The sequence below is a fragment of the Papio anubis genome, unplaced genomic scaffold (assembly GCF_008728515.1).
Source record: "Papio anubis isolate 15944 unplaced genomic scaffold, Panubis1.0 scaffold664, whole genome shotgun sequence".
NCBI classification, from domain to species: domain Eukaryota; kingdom Metazoa; phylum Chordata; class Mammalia; order Primates; family Cercopithecidae; genus Papio; species Papio anubis.
Window position 1 is genome coordinate 15,630 of NW_022166867.1, and position 27,945 is coordinate 43,574.

At 39.7% G+C, this 27,945-nt stretch overlaps 1 protein-coding gene and 1 pseudogene across 2 annotated transcripts in view; both read left to right on the plus strand.

Annotated features, from left to right (window-relative positions):
• Positions 1-15,015, plus strand: part of LOC116273424 (alpha-2-macroglobulin-like) — a 29,694-nt gene extending 14,679 nt beyond the window's left edge. The window contains exons 10-23 of one of the 2 annotated variants that reach the window (XM_031662486.1): positions 2,245-2,328; positions 2,607-2,783; positions 3,078-3,165; positions 4,582-4,738; positions 5,018-5,092; positions 5,510-5,690; positions 7,930-8,153; positions 9,843-10,061; positions 10,230-10,357; positions 12,147-12,237; positions 12,907-12,975; positions 13,882-13,984; positions 14,499-14,540; positions 14,884-15,015. In XM_031662486.1, the coding sequence (XP_031518346.1) occupies positions 2,245-2,328; positions 2,607-2,783; positions 3,078-3,165; positions 4,582-4,738; positions 5,018-5,092; positions 5,510-5,690; positions 7,930-8,153; positions 9,843-10,061; positions 10,230-10,357; positions 12,147-12,237; positions 12,907-12,975; positions 13,882-13,984; positions 14,499-14,540; positions 14,884-14,900 (1,655 nt within the window). In that variant the 3' untranslated portion in view covers positions 14,901-15,015. Of the gene's footprint in view, positions 1-2,244; positions 2,329-2,606; positions 2,784-3,077; positions 3,166-4,581; positions 4,739-5,017; positions 5,093-5,509; positions 5,691-7,929; positions 8,154-9,842; positions 10,062-10,229; positions 10,358-12,146; positions 12,238-12,906; positions 12,976-13,881; positions 13,985-14,498 lie in introns of both variants that reach the window. The other variant, XM_031662485.1, reaches the window with a different exon arrangement.
• A 472-nt stretch (positions 15,016-15,487) lies between these two features.
• LOC116273425 lies at positions 15,488-19,841 on the plus strand (annotated as a pseudogene).
• Positions 19,842-27,945: the final 8,104 nt, after the last annotated feature.

Consider the following 27,945-nt stretch of genomic DNA (forward strand, 5'->3'; position numbering starts at 1 on the left):
TCACTGTTTGGTCTCTGCTATCTGGTGGAGCTGCTGGCTGGGTACTGCAAGGGCCTCTGGTCAGGCCAGTCACAGGATATATTGCCTGGCTGGATGATTCTGCTATTTGGGACCTTAAGGTAGACAGGGTCACAATCTGGGCTGTGAGATTAGGTGGAGTTGTTGCTTGGGTTGGACAGAAATAAATACTATACTTCTTAGATTTGCATAATAGAGGACTGCTACCCCACCCTTGTGCATGGAGCCATGGAGTGAGGTTTTGGCTGAGTTGAGCCACCCTTTAGACTCCCAGGTCAAGCGTATTTAACCCCTACACTTCTATGAAATGCACAGAAGTGTCTCCTACCTGGGTGGGATCACTGGCATAAGCTCTGAAGCTGGGCTTACAGACTGGCCATCTGGAAACTCAAGCTAGGTTGAACTTCCCACCATGCTTCTGAAAGTGACCAGCTCAGTTTTGCAGATGGGCTATGCAGTTGGCTGGTGTCTCTGAATGAGTGCCATAGCTGGCAGAAACACAGAAGCACTACTAAAATGCACATGCTGGTCACTGTGAGCTCTGTCCTTCTTTGTTTCTACCTGACCTCAGGTAGTCTAGTCATGCCATTACTTCCAGTGTTCCCAGTGAAATGAGACCAGAGTGGGCTTCCTGAGAAGTGTCTTTGAATACTTGAGAATCTTGATGTCTACCTCTGGTTCTCTTTCCCCTCTGTGGAAACTGTGACCCCAGGGGAATCCTCTCTGTCTGGCATTGTGCTAACCTAAAGGAGTGGGAACAGTGACATGGTCAAAGCGAGACCATTCTTCCTACCCTTCTAATTTGTCTTCACTCAGTTCTGTGAACAATGTATGTGTTCTAGACTTGTTTCCAAGTATTGGGGTTTTCAAAATAGATTTTCTGATCTGTGGATAGTAGCTAGTTGGACTTTCTGTGGAGGGAGAGAAGATCCTGAGACTTTCTAGTCCATCATCTTGCTTTATTCTGAGTTTTAATAGAACTACAAAAAGAAAATTCTCCTCTTTATTACCCAAATGCATTTATACTTCCACCAGTATACATTACCATAGTGTTATACTTGCCATCATCTGTTACCATCAAAGTTTTTCATTTTAATTTTTGCCAAAAATTTAGAAAAAAAAATTTTGCTGTTGTTTTAATTTATATTTTTTTAATTACAAGCATGACCTTAGTTTTGCATGTTTATTAATTGCCTTTATAATCTTTGGCCATTTGTCTTTTGAGTAGTTTTTTTCTGACTCGGTTGTATGACACTAATTCTTTATCTGTTGAATATGTTGCAGATATTTTCTTTCATTTGGTCATTTGTGTTTTTAACTTTGTTTATGGCATTTTTTTAACAAAAGTTTTAATATTAATTTTATGAGAAAGGGAAGATAATTGCTACATTTTTCATTTGTATATAATTCACCAATATTAAAATTTTAGTAAATGTATATTCATCAGTAGCAGTTATTTTATTTTCAGTGAGTCAAGCATTTTATTTTGCTTGGCCTTTTGTCCCTTAACTATGCTAATGGCTTTTTTTAAGAAACATTTTAATATGAATTTTATGAGGAAGGAATTCAGTATGAAAATAAATACGACACTTCTCTCATTTTCATTTCATATAATTTACCAAGATTAAAATGGAAGTAAATGTATGTTCATCAGTAGTAATTATTTTATTTTCAATGCATCAAATACTGTTCATCTTCACTTTCTTATCCTCAATTTTCTAGGTCTTCCATAAAAATACTATCTTTATATCCAATATTTGAAGAAAGAACATAGCATTATTATAGAATTCAGGACCTTTTGTGGGTAATTTTTCCTTTACCTATGTATACTTATAGGGCTTTGTTGTTGGTATTTTCTCCATACAACTGTTGAGTAAGGAAGTTGGTGGTGGGGGCTAAATAGACCATCTTGTGATAACCATCTTGTGTTAGCCATCAGATGACAGCAGCTGAATCACAGCATCACCAGGCTCTTACAATTTGTTGTCATATTTGGCGTGCAATTCTACATAAGTTACTGAAAAGATCATTGAAGAAGAAATTCTGAAAATCACAGGAACCAGTAGCCCATTTGTAAGATATGTATATTACTGTTGTATTAAAGGAGGACAACTTTTCAGGAGAAGTTTAGTATAAGGCATAGTCCTAGCTTCTGGGTCATAGAGCTGTTTAGAAAGATATAATGCAGAAATAATTTTCATATGTCTGATTTGCTTATTTCTCTAGGTGGTGAGGTATCTGAAGAATTATCCCTGAAACTGCCACCAAATGTCGTAGAAGAATCTGCCCGAGCTTCTGTCTCAGTTTTGGGTGAGTCTCCAACCCATAATGGATCTGGGCATTAACAGCTTCTATTATACTATTTTTCTTTGCCATAAATATATACTAAAAGTGACACTATAATTTTAACTTCTTTCTTCTCTTCTTCTTTGGGCTTGTTTATTGTTTTCAATCATACTCCTATCCCTGGAAGAATCATCCTTCCTAAATTTTCTCAAATTCTAAGCTCAACTAATTATTTCTGCTTAATGATTTTGATAGATGATAATCTCCAAGCTTTATGACTTCCCATCTCTCCCATTCTCTAGGAGACATATTAGGCTCTGCCATGCAAAACATACAAAATCTTCTCCAGATGCCCTATGGCTGTGGAGAGCAGAATATGGTCCTCTTTGCTCCTAACATCTATGTTCTGGATTATCTAAATGAAACACAGCAGCTTACTCCAGAGATCGAGTCCAAGGCCATTGGCTATCTCAACACTGGTGAGTGATTACTCGAGTAAGGGAAAACTTGAATGTTATTTCAACTGGATTTCCCAGTAGGTTTCAGTTACTTATGAATATCATGATACATTAGCTTAGCCTACTATGATAGTTAATTTCATGGAAACTATCCACGCTCCAACCTCCAATAAAATGTTTAAGGCTCAGAAACTCCTAATCTATGACAACAAAATTTAAGAAATGTCACAAGGGAAGCCAAGGTATTTTAGTAATTCCTCCGCCCTCAGCATGCACATTAATCCATTGTGCTGTTTCATTAATCTTCCTTTCCAGGTTACCAGAGACAGTTGAACTACAAACACTATGATGGCTCCTACAGCACCTTTGGGGAGCGATATGGCAGGAACCAGGGCAACACCTGGTAAGGAAAGAACAATTTTTTGAGCTCCTTTTTGTGTGCCAGCTCTTTTACATGTATTACCTCAATTATATTCACAGCAACACTATCAGATATGTATTATCAGACCGATGGTTTGTTATACTAGATAAATCCACCAAGAGTAGCAAGGTACCAAGAAGAAAACCTGATATCCAAATACATGTATGTTAGGCTTGTTTCCAAAATTGACCCTATTAATAATATACCAAGGTTTTCTTTCTGAAATGGCTATTCTTTCTAAAGTAGCTGCCATAACCATGAGTTTTAAAATGATATTGCCAGTGAACATATATAACTTCCAGATAAACCATGTTAACTTCAGTGTATATCGTGTCACATTCTAAGTCATTCAGCTTGATTTAGAATGAATTCATTAATAGGAGGAAACCATTGAGAAGGAAACGGTAACGTAAAACATTTTTTAAATCCCTAAAGTAAAGCAATATCAAAAGTTACTGCATATAAGAGCTGCATGTGAGAAGATTCTGTCATCTGCAGAAGGAAATCTCTAAAGATAAGAGAGATTTAAAGCCTTACTCGAGTAACTAACAAAAATAAGTAAATTCAAAGTACTTGAATGAAAAAAAAAAAAAGTACTTGAATGTAAATTCATTCAACCATTGTGGAAGACAGTATGGCAATTCCTCGAGGATCTAGAACCAGAAATACCATTTAACCTAGTAATCCCATTACTGGGCATATACCCAAAGGAATATAAATCATTCTACTACAATGACGCATGCGCACGTATGTTTATTGCGGCACTATTTGCAATAACAAAGTAGTGGAACCAATTCAATTGCTCATTAATCATAGACTGGATAAAGAAAATGTGGTACATATACACCATGGAATACTATGCAGCAATAAAAAGAAATGAGGTCATGTCCTTTGCAGGGACATGGATGAAGCTGCATGGAAACCATCATCCTCAGCAAACTAACACAGGAACAGAAAATCAAACACCACATGTTCTCACTCACAAGTGGGAGTTGAACAATGAGAACCCACAGACACAGGGAGGGGAACAACACACACCAGGGCCTTTTGGGAGGTGGTGGGTGAGGAGAGGGAACTAAGCAAATGGGTCAATAGGTGCAAGAAACCGCCATGGCACACGTATGCCTATGTAACAAACCTGCACGTTCTGCACATGTATCCCGGAACTAAAATAAAATAAAATATACTTAGACTCCCTGTGGCAAAGAGAGAGGTAGCAAGGAAATACTAGATCTAGCAGATTAATCAAGCAGACTAAAGATTAATCAAGGAGATGAGATCTCTAAGTACACAAGAATTTTTGTTAGCTAACTGACATCATATGAAGCCTGTTGCTGTGAAGTGGTTGTAAAACCACTGTAACAACATAAATATCATGATCGCTTCCTCCCTGGTCAGGCTCACAGCCTTTGTTCTGAAGACTTTTGCCCAAGCTCGAGCCTACATCTTCATCGATGAAGCACACATTACCCAAGCCCTCATATGGCTCTCCCAGAAGCAGAAGGACAATGGCTGTTTCAGGAGCTCTGGATCACTGCTCAACAATGCCATAAAGGTGAATCATTCTGGAGCTAGTTTTGATTTGTCCGTTATGATACCTGCAAGGATGAGGAGGGAAGTGATAATGTGAAAATTTCTAAGGGATAGCATCAGAAGAAAATAAAACCTGGATGGCACCAAAAAAGAGGGGATAGAACAAAAGTGGATTGTGATACTTTGCCCTATAGGGATGGATATGGGTAAGGATGAATTCCATGACACAGCAGAATAGAAATAACTAATCAATGGCATTCTCAGAAGTTGAATTATTCAAATCTCTCTCTTGTATTCACAGGGAGGAGTAGAAGATGAAGTGACCCTCTCCGCCTACATCACCATCGCCCTTCTGGAGATTCCTCTCTCAGTCACTGTAGGTACCACCTCATTCCTCTGCTGAAGGAGAGTTCTGGATGCAGCGAAACTGCTGACCTGCTGTTTGAAATGCTATCCTATTAAAAGCAAAGCGTCAGTTTTCCTTCTATGCAATGCCAGTGCTTCCCAGATCTACAGAGAATTTGGTCAACCCATATAAGAAAGGTTTAAATTTTCCCAGTAATTCCCCTAGGCTATTTACCACCACCACTCAAAAAAAAAAAAAAAAACTTAAAGATATGTCTTTTGAATGTGAGAATAACAGAAAAAAATACTATTATATCTATCGATAAGAATGAGGAATAGTTGGGAAAATGCGTTTATAAAACTTCTGTGCTGTGATCTGTGTATTTTCCTGGGAACGCTAGCATGTCTGTTTACATAGCTCGGTTCCCTTCTTGTTCTGCCTTCACAGCACCCTGTTGTCCGCAATGCCCTGTTTTGCCTGGAATCAGCCTGGAAGACGACACAAGAAGGGGCCCATGGCAGCCATGTATATACCAAAGCACTGCTGGCCTATGCTTTTGCCCTGGCAGGTAACCAGGAAAAGAGGAAGGAAGTACTCGAGTCACTTAATGAGGAAGCTGTGAAGAAAGGTGAGAGCACACCTGAGATCCTTCTCCTGGCCCATCCTCTGTATCAAGAGCTGCATGGCAAAAATCCCTCACTCCTACCTCCTGTGATCCCTGTCTCCTCTCTTCTTTTCTATATATCATATGTATTTTGTCCATATTGTGATTTTATAAAATCTAGGATTTCTTAAATCAGAAATCAAAAGACAAGAGGTAGTACAGATGCTTCTCAACTTATGATGGGGTTATATCCTGACAAACTCATTGTAAAGTCTGAAAAATCTTAAGTGGGACCATTGTAAGTCAGGGACCATCTGTATAGTATGCTAGTAAGAAGAGCATTCTCTGGAGACTAGCTCCAAAATGTGCTACCTATGTGAGCTTGGGAAAGTCATTAACTTCCTCGTGTTTCAGTTCCTTCCTCAGTAAAATGGGGATAAAAATAGTATTGACCTCACAGAGCTGTTGTATTAAATGAATTGGTATACATAAAACAATAGAGTAAATGGCACATAGCAAATCCTATAAAAGTACTAGTTATTACTACTAACATATCAGTTCTCAATATATGCCCAATTCTTACCTGGTACATTGTATAACCTTAAACATAAGAAAATAATCATGGAAGTAACTACTGGAATGAATTCTGGTATTTTCTTTTTTTTTTTTTTTTTGTGACAGAGTCTTGCTCTGTCACCCAGGCTGGAGTGCAGTGGTGCAATCTCGGCTTACTACAAGCTCTGCCTCCCAGGTTCACGCCATTCTCCTGCCTCAGCCTCCCAAGTAGCTGAGACTACAGGTCCCCGCCACCACACTCAGCTAATTTTTTTGTATTTTTAGTAGAGACGGGGTTTCACTGTGTTAGCCAGGATGGTCTCAATCTCCTGACCTTGTGATGCGCCCTCCTCAGCCTCCCAAAGTGAATTCTGGTATTTTAAGCCTATTTCATAAGACCAATAATGTTGCCCAGTCTACTCATATTCACACAATACTTCTACATATACCATGGTCTATATGAGGGGTTGAAAACATAGAAAATAAAATGCAAATCATAAGATGTCCATTAAAATAGTCTACCTTTTTCCTTTGATAGCCATTAATTCTTCTTGAAATGTATTGAGAAATATTTTATAATAGATACACAAAAGGGCATAAGCTATAACTAGAAAACACTGTATAACTATCTCATAGATTAAGAAATAGAAAATTACCGATATTGGAAAAATAAATCCCTTGTGTATCACTACCACCTCCAGAGGCAATCATCCTCCTGAATTTGTCATTACGATTCCATGGATTTCTTTATATTTTTCTGCATATGTGTCCCTAACTAATATTTAGAATCTTTACATGTGTTTCATCATGACAGAAACAAGATTTTTTTCTCTCTCATTCAAGAAACAAGAGAAACATTTTTGAATATTTCAGCAGCTTAGTTTTTTGTTTGCTCTAAGTTCAACATTATGTGGATGAAGACCCCTATACAAGTACGTCAGAGTCAGCTCATTAATTTTCACTGCTGTGTAATACATTACAGTCTATAAATTAGTCATAATTTACACATCGAGTTTCTCCCATGAATTTTTTTATGTTTTCTTACTAAAAACAATGCTGCAATGAATACTCGTGTGCCTGTTTTCTTGTGCATCTGTGTTTCTCCAAATTATACTTTGAGAAGCATAATGATGGATTAGTGGGCTAAGCATATCTTCCCTATTGTTGAATATCACCAAAGAGCAATTGGCTTCCCACAGCAGTGTATATCGGTTCCCACTGTTTCACATTCATGTCAGCCTGTGGTATTTCAAGGATTACTGTATTTTTTTTTCAATCTAATGAGTACAAACTCTACTATTTCATGTGATCTGTGATCCTCACAAGAAATTGCTAAAGACAGGCTTTATAGGAAATGTAAACAAACTCCAGCTATGGTCTAATATAACATCATATAACATCAAAAATAGGAAACAGCCACACCCAATGAGACAACTGCTGTGCCATTTCTTTCTCCCACCAACCCAACTATAGCAACTATTTGAAAACATAGATAGGCATAGGCTTCTGACTCCAGCATCAATATCTGCCTTAGCTGGGCTGAAACACACCAAATTCGGATTTACATAGAAGGAAAAGCATCTACCTACAGTTCAGGGGATTATAATGGGCATGCAATTCTCATTTCAACACTAGCTTGGGTACTTTTATATTTATATTTAAATATAAATATGTAGTCACTTATAAATATCTTTTTCTCACCTTTAAGACAACTCAGTCCACTGGGAGCGCCCTCAGAAACCTAAGGCCCCAGTGGGGCATTTTTACGAACCCCAGGCTCCCTCTGCTGAGGTGGAGATGACATCCTATGTGCTCCTCGCTTACCTCACGGCCCAGCCAGCCCCCACCTCGGAGGACCTGACCTCTGCAACCAACATCGTGAAGTGGATCACGAAGCAGCAGAATTCCCAGGGCGGTTTCTCCTCCACCCAGGTTGGTGATTTGCCAAAACCTTTGATTTCACCTTCAGGCAGCAAAAGATTTGAACAAAAAAGAAACAAACACATCCAAGAAGAAAAAATAAAGATGACAATAACTTGAAGTGAAGGAAAGTTTTCAGTATCCAAGGATAATGGGAAATAAAAGCAAATGAAAGTCAAAGAGGGCCAAAAGGAAATGCTCAGAATTCGGGCAACCCATCACTGTGTTATTATCCTTCTGTTTCCCATAACAACACTGCCTTCCTCAAGCAGCAGTGGAGCATCAGCAGAATGAAGGAGATGTCTCCTGCCATTCTCCTGGAAGCTATAGGGTCTCTTTCAAACTGTTCAAAGGAACTCTACTCAAAATCCTCCAACAACCTCTGCTCACAAATCTCTCCATTCTTTGGTCCCCTTTAATAGGCTTTTTTCAAAACTACACATTTTGTGCTTCCCCTATTCAACCTTTTTTTTTTTTTTTTTCCTTAAGACAGAGTGTTTCTCTGTCACCTAGGCTGGAATGCAGTGGTGCGATCTTGGCTCACTGCAACCTCCACCCACAGGTTCAAGCAATTCTCATGCTTCAGCCTCCCCAGTAGCTAGGATTACAGTCATGTGCCACCATGCCTGGCTAATTTTTGTATTTTTAGTAGAGACGAGGTTTCACCATGTTGCCCAGGCTGATCTTGAACTCCTGAGCTCAGGCAATCCACCCTCGTTGGCCTCACAAAATGCGAGGATTATAGGTGTGAGCCACTGCATCCAGCCCCCTATTCACCTCATAATACACAAACGTTTATTCATCAGGAGCATAAAGAACTGTCTCGATTCATCCAACCTCCTAAGTCTAGCTATATAACCATGTATCTGAACAATTCATCGATATGTACACAGCAGGCAGTTTTATCTTCGGAGAATTTAGATGTTTGCTTATATACCCTAAAACAGAAAAAATGTGACAAAATGGCATTCCATCCTATTTCCATTGTATTAATCTTTCATCATATGAATGAAAAAAACTAAGTAATTTTGTTAAAGGTTATCATTCATTTCTTAGAAATATATTATTTGAAGGAGGCCATCCAGGTTCAGTGTTGATGAGGATATCTACCAGCAGACATTCACTGGGAACAGGAAATCACCCAATAAAAAGGGAAAGCCAAATAAAAATGTCATTCAATCCATAAGATAATTATAATATTCATCTTTTATTTCTTTTGGAGAAACTGAAGCATGACTCTACTCATGGCTGCAAAGAACCTTGGGTTCTCTTCAGGTCACTGACCTCAGCAACTGAGCAAAGTTTAATATGGGAGAGAGCCAGACTGAACTTTGCTTGGGTGATGTCAGATGCGACCACAGTTGTCAAGAAAGACGTGTTAGCAAATAGCTGATGCCAATAACTGATTATCATTCACTTATATTTTCCACATTCCATGTTCCACATATACTTAGAGAGAAAAGGATCAATTTTCTGATAAATAAAATAAACATGTAGGGCATACAGTCCAAGGTAGATATTTGAATGTTATGGCTCTTCAACTATCTAAAGATTAGAATCAATCTTGAAATTAGAGCTCCAATATTTAAGTAGTGAGGGAAGTAGGAAATCAAAGTCCCTCACATGGGTCTTTGAAAAATATGTCAGCCCTCAAATCTTTAAAATACCCAATGGGTTCTCTCACTCATCTCTCTCTTCCAGGACACAGTGGTGGCTCTCCATGCTCTGTCCAAATATGGAGCAGCCACGTTCACCAGAACTGGGAAGGCTGCACAGGTGACTATCCAGTCTTCAGGGACATTTTCCAACAAATTCCAAGTGGACAACAGCAACCGCCTGTTACTGCAGCGGGTCTCATTACCAGAGCTGCCTGGGGAATACAGCATGAAAGTGACAGGAGAAGGATGTGTCTACCTCCAGGTGAGACTCTTGGGCAGGTGAGGACAGAGGACAGATGAGGACAGCAGCTGTTCTCACTGAGAAGTCCTCACTCAGAAAACAATGGGGCAAACCAGAGAAAGAGTTAGGGAAGTTGAGAGGAATTCTGGGAAAGGGCAAAAAACTGATTTTGTCTTTGATGTGCCATAGACATCCTTGAAATACAATATTCTCCCAGAAAAGGAAGAGTTCCCGTTTGCGTTAGGGGTGCAGACTCTGCCTGCAACTTGTGACGAACCCAAAGCCCACACCAGCTTCCAAATCTCACTAAGTGTCAGGTAAGACCTTCTGACTTTATCACCTAATCCTAAGAATAACCACCAATCTTCGTACTGGAACTCCTCTTTAAGTAAAGCAGTACAATAGTAGATGTTTGCACTATTCGTTAAAAATGCAATGTATTCTCTTAAGTTGATACAATAGAATTTCTCAATGATGGGGTTTACATTGTCCATCCAGGATCTATTATTGTGCAACCTCATTGTTTAAAGGGTAATAATTTCCCTCAATAACAACTAAATAAATATTACCCATTGCCTCTGACCTGAATTCCTTGTTATGTAATGAAATCCTATATTATTCTTGCTTTATTGAAGACAGGGATGAAGAATTACTGAAAAGTTTGACTAGAAGGAAGTAGTGAATCTTTAGTTAGAATTCTTACTGGCAATAAATAAATCTCAGGTTATATATGATATAATTAATTTTGGGGGAAGATATACTTATATGCATCAATATTTAAATAGCGGCAGATCTGACAAAAACTTCTCTCTCCACAAACATATAACTTGGTTGGGGATACTATTCAGGAAAACAGTTAAGACAAAATCTATGTAACAAATAACTGGCATACATCAAAAAGAATGAGATCATGACCTTTGTAAGAACATTGATGGAGATGGAGGTCATTATCCTTAGCAAACTAACACAGGAACAGAAAACTAAACACTGCACATTCTCATTTGTAAGTGGGAGCTAAATGATAAGAACACATGGACACAAAATGGAGAACAACAGACACCAGAGCCTATTTGAGGGTGAAGGATGGGAGGAGGGAGAGGATCAGAAAAAATAACAATTGAGTACAAAATTTAGTACCCAAGTGATAAAGTAATCTGTACACCAAACCCCCATGACACGAGTTTACCTAGATAAGAAACCTGCACGTGTACGCCTGAACCTGAAAGTTAAATATATATATATATATGTTTTTCATTTAATTTAGCGTGTATATATATATGCCAAAAAATAAATTAAGTAGTCCAAATTTCAGATGCAAACTCTCAGGGACAAGACGCTAGGTGTTTCTAAGTGTTTTGTTGAAAGCCAGTGTTTAAGTAAACGTTATAAATTGTTGTTGGTTTTGTAAATAATGTAGACTGAAATTTATTATTCATAATATACATCATTTTGTCAGCTGAAAGACAATAAAATTAAATAAATAAAATAACAGGCATAGATTAGAGGTCACAAACAGCCTGTGCCTCACCTGTAGAGCTTTCTTAAAATGCAGATCCTCGGCCCGGCACAGTGGCTCAGGCCTGTAATCCCAGCACTTTGGGAGGCCAAGGTGGGCAGATCACCTGAGGTCGGGAGTTTGAGACCAGCCTGACCAACATGGAGAAATCCCATCTCTATTAAAAATACAAAATTCGTCGGGCGTGGTGGCACATGCCTGTAATCCCAGCTACTCGGGAGGCTGAGGCAGGAGAATCGCTTGAACCCAGGAGGTGGAGGGTGTGGTGAGCCGAGATCATGCCATTGTACTCCAGCCTGGGCAATAAGAGCAAAAAACTCCATCAAAAAAAAAAAAAAAAAAATGCAGATCCTCAGCCTCTATACGGTAGAAATTCTGATTCATCGGGTCTAGAGCAGGGCCTGGTCTCGGTGACTTTAATAGGCTTCCTAAAAATTCTATACACACCACTTTTACAAACCACTGGGATAAGATATTTGGGAAGACTTACATGTACCTTTTAGAACTGTGGAATGCTTAACATGGACATAGAAGAAGAAAATATTTAAAAACACAGAAAACTCTAATCCTTTCCTTCCATGGATCCTCAGTTATACCGGGAGCCGCTCTGCCTCCAACATGGCGATCGTTGATGTGAAGATGGTCTCTGGCTTCATTCCCCTGAAGCCAACAGTGAAAACGGTAGGTTTATCATAACCCCAGAATGCCCTGTTTGATTTAATGTTGTATGTATCCCCAGCATAAGACAATACTAATATTAAAATACTATGAAAATCAATCTCTATCAAAGCCTTACGCTTTTTCCAAGCTCAGAAATACAATCACATGTGTTTGTATGAATGCTCACCGTGTGCACAGCCCTGCGCAAGGACCTGTGACTACAAGAAAAAGACTGTCAGCAGGTGTTTTTCAATGTCTTCCTAGCTCAGAATTTTGTTAAGAAGATAAAACATATGAACATGAACCAGTGAAAAATATGAAAATGACTGGCATAAACTATAAGTATTACAGAAGTTAAAAGAAAAATCGAGCAAGCAAAACAGGAAAAAAAACTCCTTATGAAGAAATAGAAACTGAATTGAACTTTGAAATATGAGTAACTACCAAGTTTAGAATACCTAGCTGTCTTTTCGTCAGATAGATAACTTTACACATTGGTCTTGTGTCATACTGATATTGAACCCTTTATGCCTTTCATTTTTAATTGTGTTACATTATATCTTTGCTTACAAAAAGCATTTGAAGAATTCTATCCTCAGGGTTATTTTGGCAATACAAAATATTTTTTCTGTGGATTCCCCAAGGATTTCATCTATTTATTAACATTGGTGGTGTTTCAATTTTCTTCAGCTTGAAAGATCTAACCATGTGAGCCGGACAGAAGTCAGCAACAACCATGTCTTGATTTACCTGGATAAGGTAAGAGACCTTCTGGTATATTGAAAAAAAAAAAAAAAAAAAAAAAAGTAGATAATAATCCTCCAAGGGAACATCTGGGAAGGTAAATGCGTTTTAGAAACATCACTTCCATGCTAGAAATTTCAGAATTCTAATGTTAACGCTAAAAGAATGTTCTCCTCTCCTTTATTTATATTTCACCAGACATTACGGGTAGAAATGGCTTATTAGGATCTTGGGATATGAATATTCCTAAAACCCCATAAGCAAGAAATCTTCACAGAATGTGTTTATTATGTTGACAGGTTATTTTGATAGCCAGTAATATAAGGAAGTAGCGCTTATGATTAGTCAATTATTAGTTAATTATCAACATAACAACAATATGAAAGGAAAAAAAACTGTCAATCTCCACAAGGACTTGAACCATAAAATAATAAGACCAGTTCACCAATAAACCAATCTGATTTTATAGATACGTGTGGTAGGAGAGTTTGTTCATGCACATGTTGATGGGAATTATGGTTTACAAATTTTATGAAATTTAAGCCTGGAAAGATCAACCTTTTAGATGCCTCCTTGAGTCTACACAAGTATTCCTGCAAGACAGAGAAGTGAAGCTATACCAAATCTCTGGATATTTAAAAATGAACACAGTCATCCAATAAAAAGTATGTATCATTTACCCCCATGAAAGGAGCTATGTATCGGCACTGACAGAAGTATATGTGTTGTGTTAGTTTTTTAAGAAATAATCTGGAGAATTTATCATCCCCTCTGAGAGATTTCTGCACAATTTAATTAAGGACCCTATAGTGTGCTGTAGGATGATAAAGCTTTTCCCCCAAAAAACAGGTGAATACTTAAACTAATTCAAAGAGAGAAGAAAGCTTCCTGAAAGGTCATTTAATTGACTTTGCTTTCCAGGTGTCAAATCAGACACTGAGCTTGTTCTTCACGGTTCTGCAAGATGTCCCAGTAAGAGATCTGAAACCAGCCATAGTGAAAGTCTATGATTACTACGAGACGGGTGAGTGACAGTGATTTTCACATAGAAATATTTAATTCCTGATCACAGAAATTCAGATTTGGGAGATGTGTTGGGGCTATTTATTACATTAAGTAATTACATTATCACTTCATTTTGTCTCCATCGAGTCTGATGCTCCTCTTTTTGTCTCTTATACACACATTGTAGAAACAACCTGCATTATAAATGTATCAACTACTAATACGAAACACCTGTGGGATATTCAGTTCCCTTTTCATCAGATAAATAGACTGTATGACTATGAAATTTAAGTAAGTAGAACATCTGAAGAGTCCTCCAGGAGTTTGGGATAAAAGAAAATATAAAACACTGTATTTGAAAGGAGAATATAAGGTAGCAAGCAATGCATCAAATGAGTGATGCTAATGTTTCTGGTACAATACTGTTCTTCCCACAACAGACTCCTTCCTTGGCCTGTATCCCACAGATGTTTGCTTTCTTCCTCACTTCATGTAATGATTTCTGGTTTTTTGTTGGTTTTTTTCTTTTCCAGATGAGTTTGCAATTGCTGAATACAATGCCCCTTGCAGCAAAGGTAAGTCACTCACACTCCTTCAAAAGGCAGTCAGAGCTCCTTCAGCTTGTCCCCCAAACCTTCTCCTTCATAAAACCCTGGGTAAATATTTGTCAAAAACATCAGGTTACTCACACTGCACATTATTATAGAAAAACACATTTACTGGAGAGGGCCACTGACTCTGTCAAACCTCAGACAGTCCCTAGGATTGCTTATGGGTAAAGATTTGTAACAGATTTGGGTTCCCACTGTACTGATTAGGTTTCTTTGGGCACTATGCCACTCAGAGCTAAGGGAAAGAATACTCTCTGCTCATGGAGACCCAAGTCTGTCTTAATTTTTTTTCTTTCCAATATCACAGATCTTGGAAATGCTTGAAGACCACAAGGCTGAAAACTGCTTTGCTGGAGTCCTGTTTTCAGAGCTCCACAGAAGACACATGTTTTTGTATCTTTAAAGACTTGATGAATAAACATTTTTTCTGGTCAGTGTCTTTCCCTGTTTCCTGTTCATTCAATAAATATCTTTTTACATTTCCATATGATTCCCAATAGAACACCAAGATAAAACTTAAAGGAATCAAGTGCTGAGGGACTTCAGAAAAAAAAAAAAAAAAAAAAAATACAGTGATGTTGGTATGAGTAGGCTTCATGTAAGGACTGTGGGGAAAGAAGAAAGTATTGGGTTATATACTAGGAAGGTGGTTATGGAAATACCCTATGAAAAACCCGAAGAGTGAATTTTTATGAGAAAACAAGACTGGCTTCACCAGAAAAGACTTTTTACATTAAAATGAAGTAGAATGGAATACAACATTGAACAGGTCATAATGGGAGGCAGGATAATTGGGACCTGACCTGAACTGGGAGTTGTGTGTCCTATGTTACCCCAAAATCTGCCACTGATGAGAGTCATCAGTCAGTTAACCTGGGGTCTCAGATTCAATAACAGATGAGCTGAAAGTAATGAAGGGAGGGTTCATGCAGAAGCAAGTTTTCTCAGAAGAAGGAATGTGTATGACTCAAAGTCCAAATAGGAGTATTATATTGGAGCATCTTTCTTCTGGAACTTTGAGCCAGGACGAAAGGATAGCTGTAAAGTCAGGAGATATTCTGATGCAGAAATCAGTTCTTACAACATCTGATTGATGTCTGATGTCTCACAACATTTCTTCAGTCTACTTTTAAAATATATAATTTTCTTTGCAGTAAGTATTGCAACATACATTTCCATTCTATGGAAGGAGAAGCAAAAGCTTCAGGAGTTTTTGAAGAAGTTGGAAAGACTAAAGCAGGAGGATTGAGCCAAGAGAGTCTGAGGACAATGCTAGGAGTCCTACTCTTCATTTGGCACAAAAATGACAATGTTTAGTTAGGCAGAAGGGTGAGTACGAATTGTATAAACTAAGAACTGGAAAGGACTTTGAAGTTCAAGCAATCCTTAGCTCTGTCTCCAGGCTAAACAAAATAAGAAATAAAAGCTATCACTTTTGTGTGGTGCTTATTCTGTAAGCATTACCCAGATATTAACGTATCAGCATCATGGGATCCTTGAGGTGTCACTCTCCTGGCTAGTCTGGTGGCACCTTTGCCTGAGTTTTTCTCTGGGCCCACCGGGCTACTTCTGCCCACTCGCACTTGCTGGCAACCTGGGTCCCGGATCCAAGAGAGACTGAGACAGGGGTGCAGCGGAGAGGGGCGTGCTAGGGGTGTGTGAGCAAGCGTGGCCACCGTGCAGTCACACACACCAGCTGCTGCCTGGGTTGGGCAGCTCCAAGCACCAGCACAGGCTCTCTGTGAGGCGGCTGGACCAGGCACACAACAAACAGCTTCCCCCTGGACCAGGTGCACCACAAGCAGCTTCCCACAGTGGCACGGGGGAATGCAGTGACATCAACCAGGGCCCCAACGAGAGAGTCACAGCCCGGGCTCAAGGAGCTCCCAGGTCTGGGCTCTCCAGAGGCCCGCAGCTCTTCTCTCGCTGTGGGGAGCAAGGGACATGTTGCAGCCCTGTTTGTGTTATGGCTCTTTTAGCCTTGCTGTGCGGCTCCTCAGCTCCTGCATCAAGCAGACAACCGGAGAATGAGACAGATGAAGAGGAGCATTATTCAGCAATGGAACAGAAGGATGAGGAAGACGAAGAGGAAGGAGACTCGCAGTTAGTAGCTCCTTTCCACAGCCAGGGTATCCCAACGAGTGTTCAGCTTCTATCAGAAAGGAGACCCTGGAGTGAGCGGCTCCTCTCTGCAAACAGGTCTTCCCATTGAGCTTTCAGCTTTCAGCAGGGAGGAGGTCCTAGAACGGGTAGTTTCTCTCCACAAGCAGCTCATCCGTTGTCTTCCCATCCTCTCTTCCAATCTAGCTGAGTCCACGTGATTTTATGAGCCTCAGAGGGGAGGAAATGCGTGCCGATTGGTCCATGGGCAGTCACGGGTGGGCCCAGGGAACAGCACAAGTTCCCTCTCTGGTCTGCAGGCTTCAGGCCCTCCCCGGCTTGAGGGTGGGGCTTCACTGGGGACCCACCCCCTTCCACCCAGGAACCTGTCTGCCCCCTGCTCCCAGGCTGTTCATGCCAAGGGGCGCCTGTAAGCCAGTGCCCAGCTATCTTCAGCCCCCTCTCGGCCTCCCTCCCATGCTTGTTGGTGCCCAAGTTCCGGAGGGGGCCGAGACGGCACGGGGCTGGCGTGTCAGTGCTGTCCTGAGCGTGTGCACACTCAGCGAGGCTGTGACAGTACGCAGGCTCGGCCCGATCTTGCCCTGTGATCAGAGCGGGTGCTAACGGTGGAGAGAAGCCAGGCAGCGGGAGCAGGCACCCTCGAGCCTGCAGTGGGCAGGGGGCTTTGCTGGGCCTCCGAGAGCACAGAAATGTCCACAGCCGCGGCAGGGTGGCTGCCGCTGCACCCAGGGAGCTCCTGCTCCACCAGTTGGGAAGGGGCGGGGCTCCTGCTTGTCCCTGGCTCACCTGCTTCTGAGTGTGCAGTTCCGGTGGCGCCTCCTTGCAGCCTGGGGTGATGGGCGGGAGCGGGGCGGAGAGGAGGGGGGCGTTCCAGGTCGTCCTTGGGCCCGGGTCGGCGTTCGTAGCAGGGGTGACGTTGCTGCAAGTTCTTCCAGTGGTTCCGGGGCTCAGGGGCAGCCCAGGACTCTCCCTTGCCCGGCTCACGGCCCTGCCTGGGGGGCGCCTCCGGGAGCAGATCGCGGGCCCTGGGGCCTGGCGGTCAGGAGCGTCTAGCTCGGCGGTCACCCCAATGCCCGGCGGACCCTGGAGACGCGCCCCGGGCGGCACTACTCAGAGCTTTCTCCCAAGGCCCAGGAACGCGGCACTGTAGGGATTTGCGCGGTGGCCACACCACTGGCCGGGTCCCCAAAGCAGGCCCCGTTCCCACTTCCCACCCCGGCCCCGAAGACTGGCCCAGTTCCGCGCCCTGGGCCCAGCCACCGCGCTTTGTGTGCGAGCACCGCACCGCCCCGGGCCCAGCTCCGCCTTGGGGCACCTCTCCGTCTGCCCCTCCGTGCCCGACTACATTGCTCCCCCTCCAGCGGGGGACTCAGCCCGGTCCATCGCGGCGGCTTCCAGGGCGGCAGGCTCCGGGGGTACTCCCGGGGCCGGCTCCAGGGACTGTTCCCCTCCTCCCCACGCCCACCGCGGCGGGCGGGAGCGGCAACATAGGGCCAGGGTCCGGAGCGGCGGAGGCTCCGGGCCTGGGAGCAGGTCCCCCAATCCGGCAACGCGAAGATGGTGGCGGCGGAGTCGGCTGCCTTGGGGTCGCTGCAGCTGGCGTGATGGTAGCTCTGGACGCCCCACTGCAGCCACCATCAGCCTTGTGAAATAGGTACTACCTTACCAAATGAGGAAACTGAGGCAGAGACATGTAATTTGCCCAAACTTACTAAGCTAGTAAGTGACAAAGCTAGAATTCAAGACCAAGAAGTCTAGCTTCCACGCTCTTAACTTCCAACCATGGTGACACCTCAAACAACTTCAGACAAAAAGGCCAGGAGACAGCATATTTCAGAGCTTAATAAACATTATAATTAGCTGTCAAATTAAGTATCAATCCAGGGCACAGAACTTAAAAGAAATCAGAGTATGGCTATGGGAACAAGCAACAGGATTATAATAAATTTTACCTCTTAGTTCTAGTTTATTTCTTTGTTCATATGGAAATCGTTACTGAAAATGTACTTTAAGGATATGCTTGTTGCAAATCATTAGCTGTATCACTGACCAAGAGTGTTTATTCCTGAAATACTAACTGATTGTCTACTATCTGCCAGGCACAGTATCCCATGCTATAATACAAAATTAAACAAAATAGGATTCCTCCCTTAGAAAAACTCACCGCAGAGTAAAATAAAAAGATACACTTCTGGGTCATTATAATGATCAGGTGCTCAAGTTATTCATTGCCCCGGTGGACTGGAGATACAATGGCCTTCTCAAGTTTTGGGGTATTACACTCAAATTCATATGTGATACTGGAGAAAGGGCCTAATTACAACTAAAAATGGATTTCCCACCAGCCTGGTGGCATGGGAATCTTAGAATTAAAATTACGTGGAATTTTAAAAAGTAACGTAACTTCTACATCTGATTTTGTGAACTGAAGTTTATTCTTTATAGGAAAGCATATGGATACATGACAGGAAATGAAATGGAGACTTGTTGGGGTCAGTTTTATATAGAGTTTGTATTTTATTTTGAAATATGATACGGTGCTATTCTCTTGCATTTTCTTATATGTGACTTACCACCAACCCTATATTCCCCCATTTCAGGCCAGTTGGTCATAAGCATCCATTTGCCTCAGAGAATATTGGGATGTTATGACAAGAATACAAAGTTGGAAAGAAATACGATGTTTGAGTTTACCCTGCAAGAAAAAAAAGAATAAAATGGTTTTAAATTTATTTAGACCCTATTGTTTAATCAAGAATTCTGGCCAGGAGCAGTGGCTCACGTCTGTAATCCCAATGCTTTGGGAGGCCAAGGCAGGAGGATCGTTTGAGGCCAAGAGTTTGAGACCAGCCTGGGCAAATCATTGCTCAAGAAAAAAAGGTCTTATTTAGTCTTTTAGTCTTTACAACTTTTTTTTCTATTATGGAGTATTCTCCCGAATACTTTATGTCCATACACGTTGTCTGAGACATGGCACTTTAACATTCTAGTTATGCTGTAGCTGTCATTTTACCCTAAGCCATTAGTAGTACTGATCCACACAAAATTGGGCTATTTAGGTGTTTGATTGTTTAAATGTATACTATATCTGATATATTTATATATTGTATAAAAAATCACCTAACACAATATTTAATATATCTGCTATATATATCATATAACATATAACATAATATAATAAATAATTTATGTTTATTATAAATGATAATATAATATACTATAATATAAATATAATAAATATAAATTATAATATAATATACTATAATATAAAATATAATAAATATAAAAATAAATAAATATATAAATAGATCGGATATATTATACATCTATTGTGTTAGGTGATTTTGCCCAACTGTAGGCTAATATAAGTGTTCAGAGCATGTTTAAGGTAGGATAGGCTAAGGTATCATGTTCTACAGGTTAGGTATAGTCACTGTATTTTTTTTTTTGAGACAGAGTCTCACTCTGTCACTCAAACTGGAATTAATATATTATACATTTAATATATAATATCTTAATAATTATATAAATGTATTTTATTTTAAATTATATCCTAAATATCATCTCTCTCAATATATAAGGTCCAAAATTTATCCTTGAACTCTCTTGATGTTTCTGTTACTGTTGGGTATTTGGAGTATTTTGGGTCTGTTCATGAACATGGTAAATACACCGTTAGGACAAGACACTGTTTAAAAGAAAATATCCACATAGTCTTTTTTATAAATCATAAACACATTCAAGAAATAATTTGTAGTAATCACATAGGTTATTTTCTTTTCACTGGGGATCATTCAAGAAAGAAGAGGAAAAAAAATTCCCCTTTATTTCTTATATTTTATGGGCATATAATCTGCCAAGTATGAAGGGCATCACTGACTTCATTCCAAGTTTCAGGAGGAGGGAGAAGAAAAAGACTGTATCAAATAGGATAACATCTTTACTCATGTACTTAATGTCACACAGCAATGAAGAGAATGTTTGCAACTTTATTAAGGTAAAGCCTATATTATCCATTAATATGCCTTGTGAATTATTTAGGATTAATAGAATACTATATTGGTAAATAGAGTACATACATTTATATATAGTAAATATAGTACATAGTAAATACATTGCACTACTCAGCCTTGCTATGCTAAAGAGTATGAGAAACAAAATTCAAAGTCTTCAAAGAATAAAATTATACTATTCCACTACTGCACTGAGTATTCTGTAACTCTTCTTGGTTAGGTAAAACTGTAATGTCATGACTTAGGTATTCTACTTTTATATAATTTTTAAATATTTACGTTTGGTTGGGTAATCATTCTTTTTCCAGGACATGGGCTTAAGTGTTCACCAACTTGAAGATCAAACGTACCAAATTTTGTCCTTACTATATAGTGTTCCATGATCTAGGTAAAATAAGAAATCACTTTATGTTTTAGAATAAATGCTAATTATTTAGCAAAGATGATAAAAATGAAATGGTGCAGCAGGCCTATTGCCCGTATGAGAGAGACAGAACCCAATATTGCATGGGCCAAATTAATCACCCAAAGTCATATAGACGGTAAGTTGCAGAACCAGAACTGAAACCACTTCTTTTGATGTGTTAGACACGACATTGCCACCCAACAACAACAATAAAAAGACAATAAGATAAAATGTAATAATTATTACAATAGGTATACAATGTACACACAAGAAGATAACGCTTCTGTGGAATATAAAAATATTTCGTAAAGAAGATGCATCATGTGGAACAGAGAGAATTTTGACACATGTATGAGAGGTAGCAGAGGGAAAAAAAACCATTTGAAGCAAAGGGAAGAGTATCAAGAGAAAGAAAACCATTTTTAAGTCAAATTACACTGCAAATAAAGTATAGTTACTCTATTGGCTCACTCCTTCCTTTGTAAACTTTCAGTTTTGCTCTTAGGCTATTTACTTTCAGAGTCCACAGTCAAATATTTTCCCCTCTGATTGTATCCCCGCTTTTCAACACTCTCTGAAATATCATCTTTCAATAGATTATTTTTATTGCCATCGTTTTTTTAAAAGACTGAATTAGGAGCTAAAAGGCCTCTTCTTCAGGCCTCAATCTCATTAGTAAAAATGAAAGAGTCAACATAATTGTTTTCTAAATTCCCTTCTTACATTATACAATAATATTCTAAATTCCCTTCTTGTATTATACAATGATGATTGAGATATTCATATGAGATATGATGTTATAACAACACATTTCCAGAATAATGACTACTTCCCTATAGTCTTTGATTTCTAAGCAACATCAAAGCACTAGTCTATAAACTCATGGCACAGCCAGCCCATTTTCAAAACAGCATTCCTTTTTTTCCAAAATATAACCTTATACAATGCATTTCAAGCAGAAGATGATACAGATTTTGAACACGTGCTTCTCAAATGATTGAACTGCAAGGATAGACATGTAATTAGGTTTACTGATAAAGAATAAAGGAAAAGACAATAATAATGGGTCTTACCTTGCCACCCAGGCTGGAGTGCAGTGCTGCAATCACAGGTTATTGCAGCCTCAAACTCCTGGACTCAAGTGATCTTCCCACCTCAGTTTCCTGAGTAGCTGGGACTACAGGCACGTGCACCATACTCAGCTAAATTTTTTTATTTTTTGTAGAGATGAGATCTTGCTATGTGTTGAAGGGGTGTTGAATTTTACTGAGGGCCTTGAGTGAGACCCTTACTCAAACTCGACACTTCATTTTCATCAATGAAGTGTACATTACCCAAGCCCTCATGGGGCTCTCCCAGAAGCAGGACAATGGCTATTTCAGGACTTCTAGATCACTGTTCAACAATGCCATGAAGATCATCTCTTTTGTGTGCTAGTTATGAATCTGCTGACTCACCAGTCCATGGCGATTTCTCTAAGGGTAAAGACATGTAAGAAGAAGGTGCAAGAAAATTCCTAAAGGAAAGGACTGGAGAATATGGAAGGACAACAGCAAAGGAGAAAAAAGCCACTCACCAAGGAAAAAGAAATGGAATCTAGGTTGAGAGTGGAACTTTGAACAGTGGGAATATAGATGAGAGGAATTGTCAAGGAATCATAGAAGAAAACAGATTAACCATGAAGAGAGAAGACATCTTTAAAGGTTTCCTGATGTAGAGTTAATTTCTCTTTCTCTCTCTTATATTCGCAAAGAAAAGTAGAAGATGAAATGACCCTCTCTGCCTATATCACCATCTCCCTTCTGGAGATTCCTCTCCCAGTCACTGTAGGTACCACTTAATTTCCCAGCTTCCTATGCTGCTATGAAACCCAGTGACCTATGGTTATAATATTACCAGAGGTTGATATGAAGTTATAATCATATTGCCTATGGTTATAATATTAATAACACTCCTGTAAAAGTCAAGTGACAGCTTTTCTTTTGCACAACACTATGCATCATATTTGTCGTTCCTTCAGGAGGATCCACTTGTTCAATAAAGCCCTGGATTATGTGCCAAAACTAATCCATCCAAAGCACACGGCCTTTAGCCTTGCTTTTGTCAGTTTACATTTTAATCAGAAAGCAATTCTTTTTATTTTTTAAAATAGAGTGATTCCTAAGAAGATGGTCAGGGAATAGATAAATGGATGGATAGATAGATAGATAGATAGATAGATAGATAGATAGATAGATAGACAGACAGACAGATATGAAAAGCACTGGTATCACCTATCTTATAGTCTTTATGTTTCTTCTGGGACCTGGCAGGACCCCTTTTTATATAAGTCAAAATACCATCACTCTGTCTTCACCCTGTTGTCAGTAATGCCCTATTCTGCCTGGAGTCAGCCTGGAAGTCAGCAAGGGAAGGGGCCCATGGCAGCCACGTCTACACCAAGGCACTGCCGGCCTATGCTTTTGCCCTGGCAGGTAACCAGGACAAGAGGAGAGAGATACTGAAATCCCTTGATGAGGGCCAGGAGTTCAAGACCAACCTGGCAAACATAGCAAGACCCCATCTCTATTAAAAACAACAATTCTATTTTTCTAACAGAAAAAAGATTCCCAATTCAACAACACTCTTCAGAAACTTTATCTGGCAGCTACTCAGGAGATTGAGATGGGAGGATCATATGAAGCCCAGGAATTCAAAACCAGTCTGGGCAACATAGTGAGATACTATCTCATAAAAAAATAAAAAATAAAAAACGTTTTACTTGGAATAGAACCCATGACTCTGGTTATAAATACAAAATCCTTCAAACTCGTTTAAAGGAATTTAATCCCAGCTTCTCGGATGAAAAGAAGAAATAATATTCACAATTTGATCCATCATCAATAGACAAATTAAATGTGTTTCATAAAAGCAAGACGTATGAATTAAGCAAAATCATATTCAAGTAACCACAGGAAATGTAAATACAGATACTGTCTCTTACCTAGAGAAATCTTATAGTCTAATTGTGAAGATAGTCTTCACATGACAGAAAAGGATCATCATTAATCCAAAACACATAAGTTATAAAGAAGTGACATATACCAGCAATTCTAAAATCTGGTTAGCATCCTTTGTAGAATTTATTTTAAAATGCAGATTTCCAGGTCTCATCAATAAAGATTTAATTTATTATTTCTGAGGATGTACTCAGACATCTGTATTTTTTTTGTTTTTTGTTTTTTGAGAAGGAATCTCACTCTGTTGCCCAGGCTGGAATGCAATGGCACGATCTCAGCTCACTACAACCTCTGCCTCCTAGGTTCAAGCAATTTGTCTGCCTCAGCCTCCCTAGTAGCTGGGACTATAGGCACCCACCACCACATCCAGCTAACAGGTATCTATGTTTTTAATGAACTCTTTAGGTGGTTCTGTTATGCAGTTAGTTTTCAGAACCATTCACAATGACAGTAAAGGCGATTTATTTCCAGGAATGAAAAGATCACTGAGGACACAGGAATAGGTAGCAAAGCTATTTAAAGATGCCGGGGCTGGCTGGGCATGGTGGCTCACACCTGTAACCCCAACACTTTGGGAGGCCAAGGCTGGTGGATCGCCTGAGTTCAGAGGTTCAATACCAGCCCACGCAACATGGTGAAACCCCATCTCTACCAAAAACACAAAAATTAGCCGGGCATAGTGGCATGCACCTGTGGTCCCAGCTACTCAGGAGACTGAGGTGGGAGGATAGCTGGAGCCTGGGAAGTCTAAGCTGCAGTGATCAGTGATCATGCCACTGTACTCCAGCCTGGGTGACAGAGCAAGAACCTGTCTCAACATACATACGTGCATACATACATACATGCATACATACATACATGCATAAAATTAAAAATAAAAATAAATAAAGATGTCAGGGCTTATGTGGAACCTTAACAGAGAGCAAGATTCAAAAGATAGTGAGGCTTATTTCTTTTCTTTCTTATATCTATAGTTACACAGGGAGCTGTCTAGTCTTAGATATATCCAAGATGATATCTGGTTTTATCCATTGAAACTCACAGTGAAAACGGTAAATAGGTGCTAGGTGTTTGGATTTTTTTAATCTCATGTAAGAATATAGCAGCAGTATCCTAATAATGTTAAGCAACATTGGTCATAATCTAAGGAAACTGAATTCATATAGTACCAAATATATGTTTAGCATTGTGCTAGGTGCTGATACAAGAAATATAAGGAAGGTGGGCCTACATTCTAGATAAAATTATTAAACATGGGTAGCCAAAACTGTCAAATGACATTTCAGGGCAACATATAATTAAGTACCAAAATCATTGGCATAGTCTTTAAGAACTGTGAAAGTGTAAAGAAAGCTGAGATGAACGGCAGTGTAGAGACAGATGTTTTCACAGATCAGCTCAGATGACTAGCTATCCAGTGTGAGGATACTTCTCCCTCACCTTCAAACAAACGCCAAAGATGCCTATTACTTAATCATATGAATATTCAACCTTATATCTAATGTGGTGGTATTCATAATACCCTGTATATGTTTTCATCTTACTGGACAAGTGTCTTTGAACTCATTTAAGTAAATGTAACCCCAGCTTTGTTTATATATAGACTTCTTCAGTCTCACAGTCTATTTGTCTCTTTTTACCCCACAGGCTTTCTTTATTTAGTAACACTGGGGATTTCTCTTATTTTCCTCAGCTTGAAAGATCTAGCCACATGAGCAGGACAGAAGTGCACAAGCACCATATCTTGATTTCTGTGGACCAGGTGGGGCCCCTGCCAGCCTTGCTAGACAGACCCAGGTGAACAGTCCTTCTAGGGGGTCTCATTACCAGGGAAGCATGTGGTACGAGAAGAGCAGTCATCAGGAAGGCCATTTGGAAAAGCACATCCTCTCTGTTCACGTGAGATATTTTACATCCTCATTCCTCATCGCAAGCTTCCTGGGACTTGGAATGTCAGAGACAAGAGTGTTGGGGGAGGCCAGTGGGTATGGATTTGTTTATATTATAATGAGAATATGAATATTTCTGTGTACTTCAGATAAACACTCTTTTCCATAAATAAACCTCATCATCCAGAAGTCATGTTGAAAGTTGGTAATCAAGGATAGGAAGTGTTTCCAACGGTTGTCAGTGATTAAGTCAAGCTTACCTTAGCATACATGTATGAGAGCAGTTAGATAGATGATAGATAGATAGATAGATAGATAGATAGATAGATAGATAATAGATAAGGTAGATGTAGATTAGATAGATACAGATGATAGATATGCTATCAGTCTAGATATATTAATCGCAGTCAGTCTTATCATAGTGTAATTCCATTAACTTCATTAGCAGCACAAGAACAACGCCTGATGTATGTCTGTTTCCTGAATATTTGGAAATATTAATATTAATATAGATAGAGTCAGCTTGCCGGTATAAAGAATCTATCTCTCACTATAGGCAGAGCCATGTGTTGGATATTATGGAGGAATATGTATTATTTTAATCGTTTAAAAGACTAATAAACTTCTAATCTACTCTCAGGAGCCTCTGCTCAAGTTCCTGAGGTTCCAACTCTGAAATCCACATCACCATCCAACTGCTTCCTATGTGAGCCGTGAGGGAGCCCGATGAACTGGAGAATGAATCTTATCAGCTCACTAAAATATTATCTTTCAAAGGATGAAGACTGATGCTAAAGAAAAAGAGATGAGGCCTCCCTGGTTCCGAATTTTTGCTCTTTCCTTTCCTAGGTTACGGATCAAACACTGACCTTTTCTTTCACTCTTCTGCAAGACACCCCCATAAGAAAGTTGGAACCTGCTTTTGTGAAAGCCTGTGATTACTATGAGACATGTGAGCTAAACAGAATCTTAGATAAATTCAGTTCTCTCCAGCGTAGTGTCTTTGATGGGAAAATAAAAGCCAATTTGTTTGAGTTTTTTTTTCTTTTTTACTTTATATAGATTTAGAGGGTACAAATAAGGTTTTGTTACATGGCTACATTGCATAGTGGTGAAGTCTGGGCTTAGAGTGTAACCATCACCCAATTAGAGTACATTGTACTCATTAAGTGATTCTCATCCTTCATGCCCTCTCACCCTCCCACTCTTCTGAGTCTCCAATATCTGTTATCTCACCCTCTATGTCCATGTGTACAAATTATTTAGCTCCCACTTATAAGTGAGAATGTGAAGTATTTGACCTCTTGTTTCTGAGTTATTTCACTTGAGATAGTAGCAACATGGGTGGAAGTGGAGGCCAAACCTCAATCATTAAAGGAATTAAAGTGTGGTAAACCCTTGTGCATCTTGTTTTCAGTTTAATCTGTCTCCATACCTTATTCTTTCCTCCTTGACCTACAAAACTACAGCAAAAACTACCTGTAATATACGTGTATATTGATATGTAAGCCTATCAATCATGCAAAATAATCCAAAGGACCAAGAGTTTTACCAAGAAGTGCTTATGAATAAAGGCATACGTAAATCTCCTTAAAAAGGTAGTACAGCAATGGAGAGCAATAAAGAAAAGCCCAAGAACTACACAAATAATTATAGTAGGAACTAAGAGAGGAGAGAGAACTATAGCCTGAGTGGTCTTAAAACAGCAAATGCAGAGGCTGGGCACAGTAGCTCATGCCTATAATCCCAGCATTTTGGGAGGCCAAGGCAGAATGATCTCTTAAAGCTAGAAGTTTGAGACCAGCCTGGGCAACTAAGCGAGAGCCCATCTCTACAAAAAATTGAAAAATAAAATCAGCCAGCATGTGGTACACACCTGTAGTAGTCCCAGCTATTCAGGAGGCTGAGGCAGGATGGTCATTGGAACCCAGGAGTTTGAGG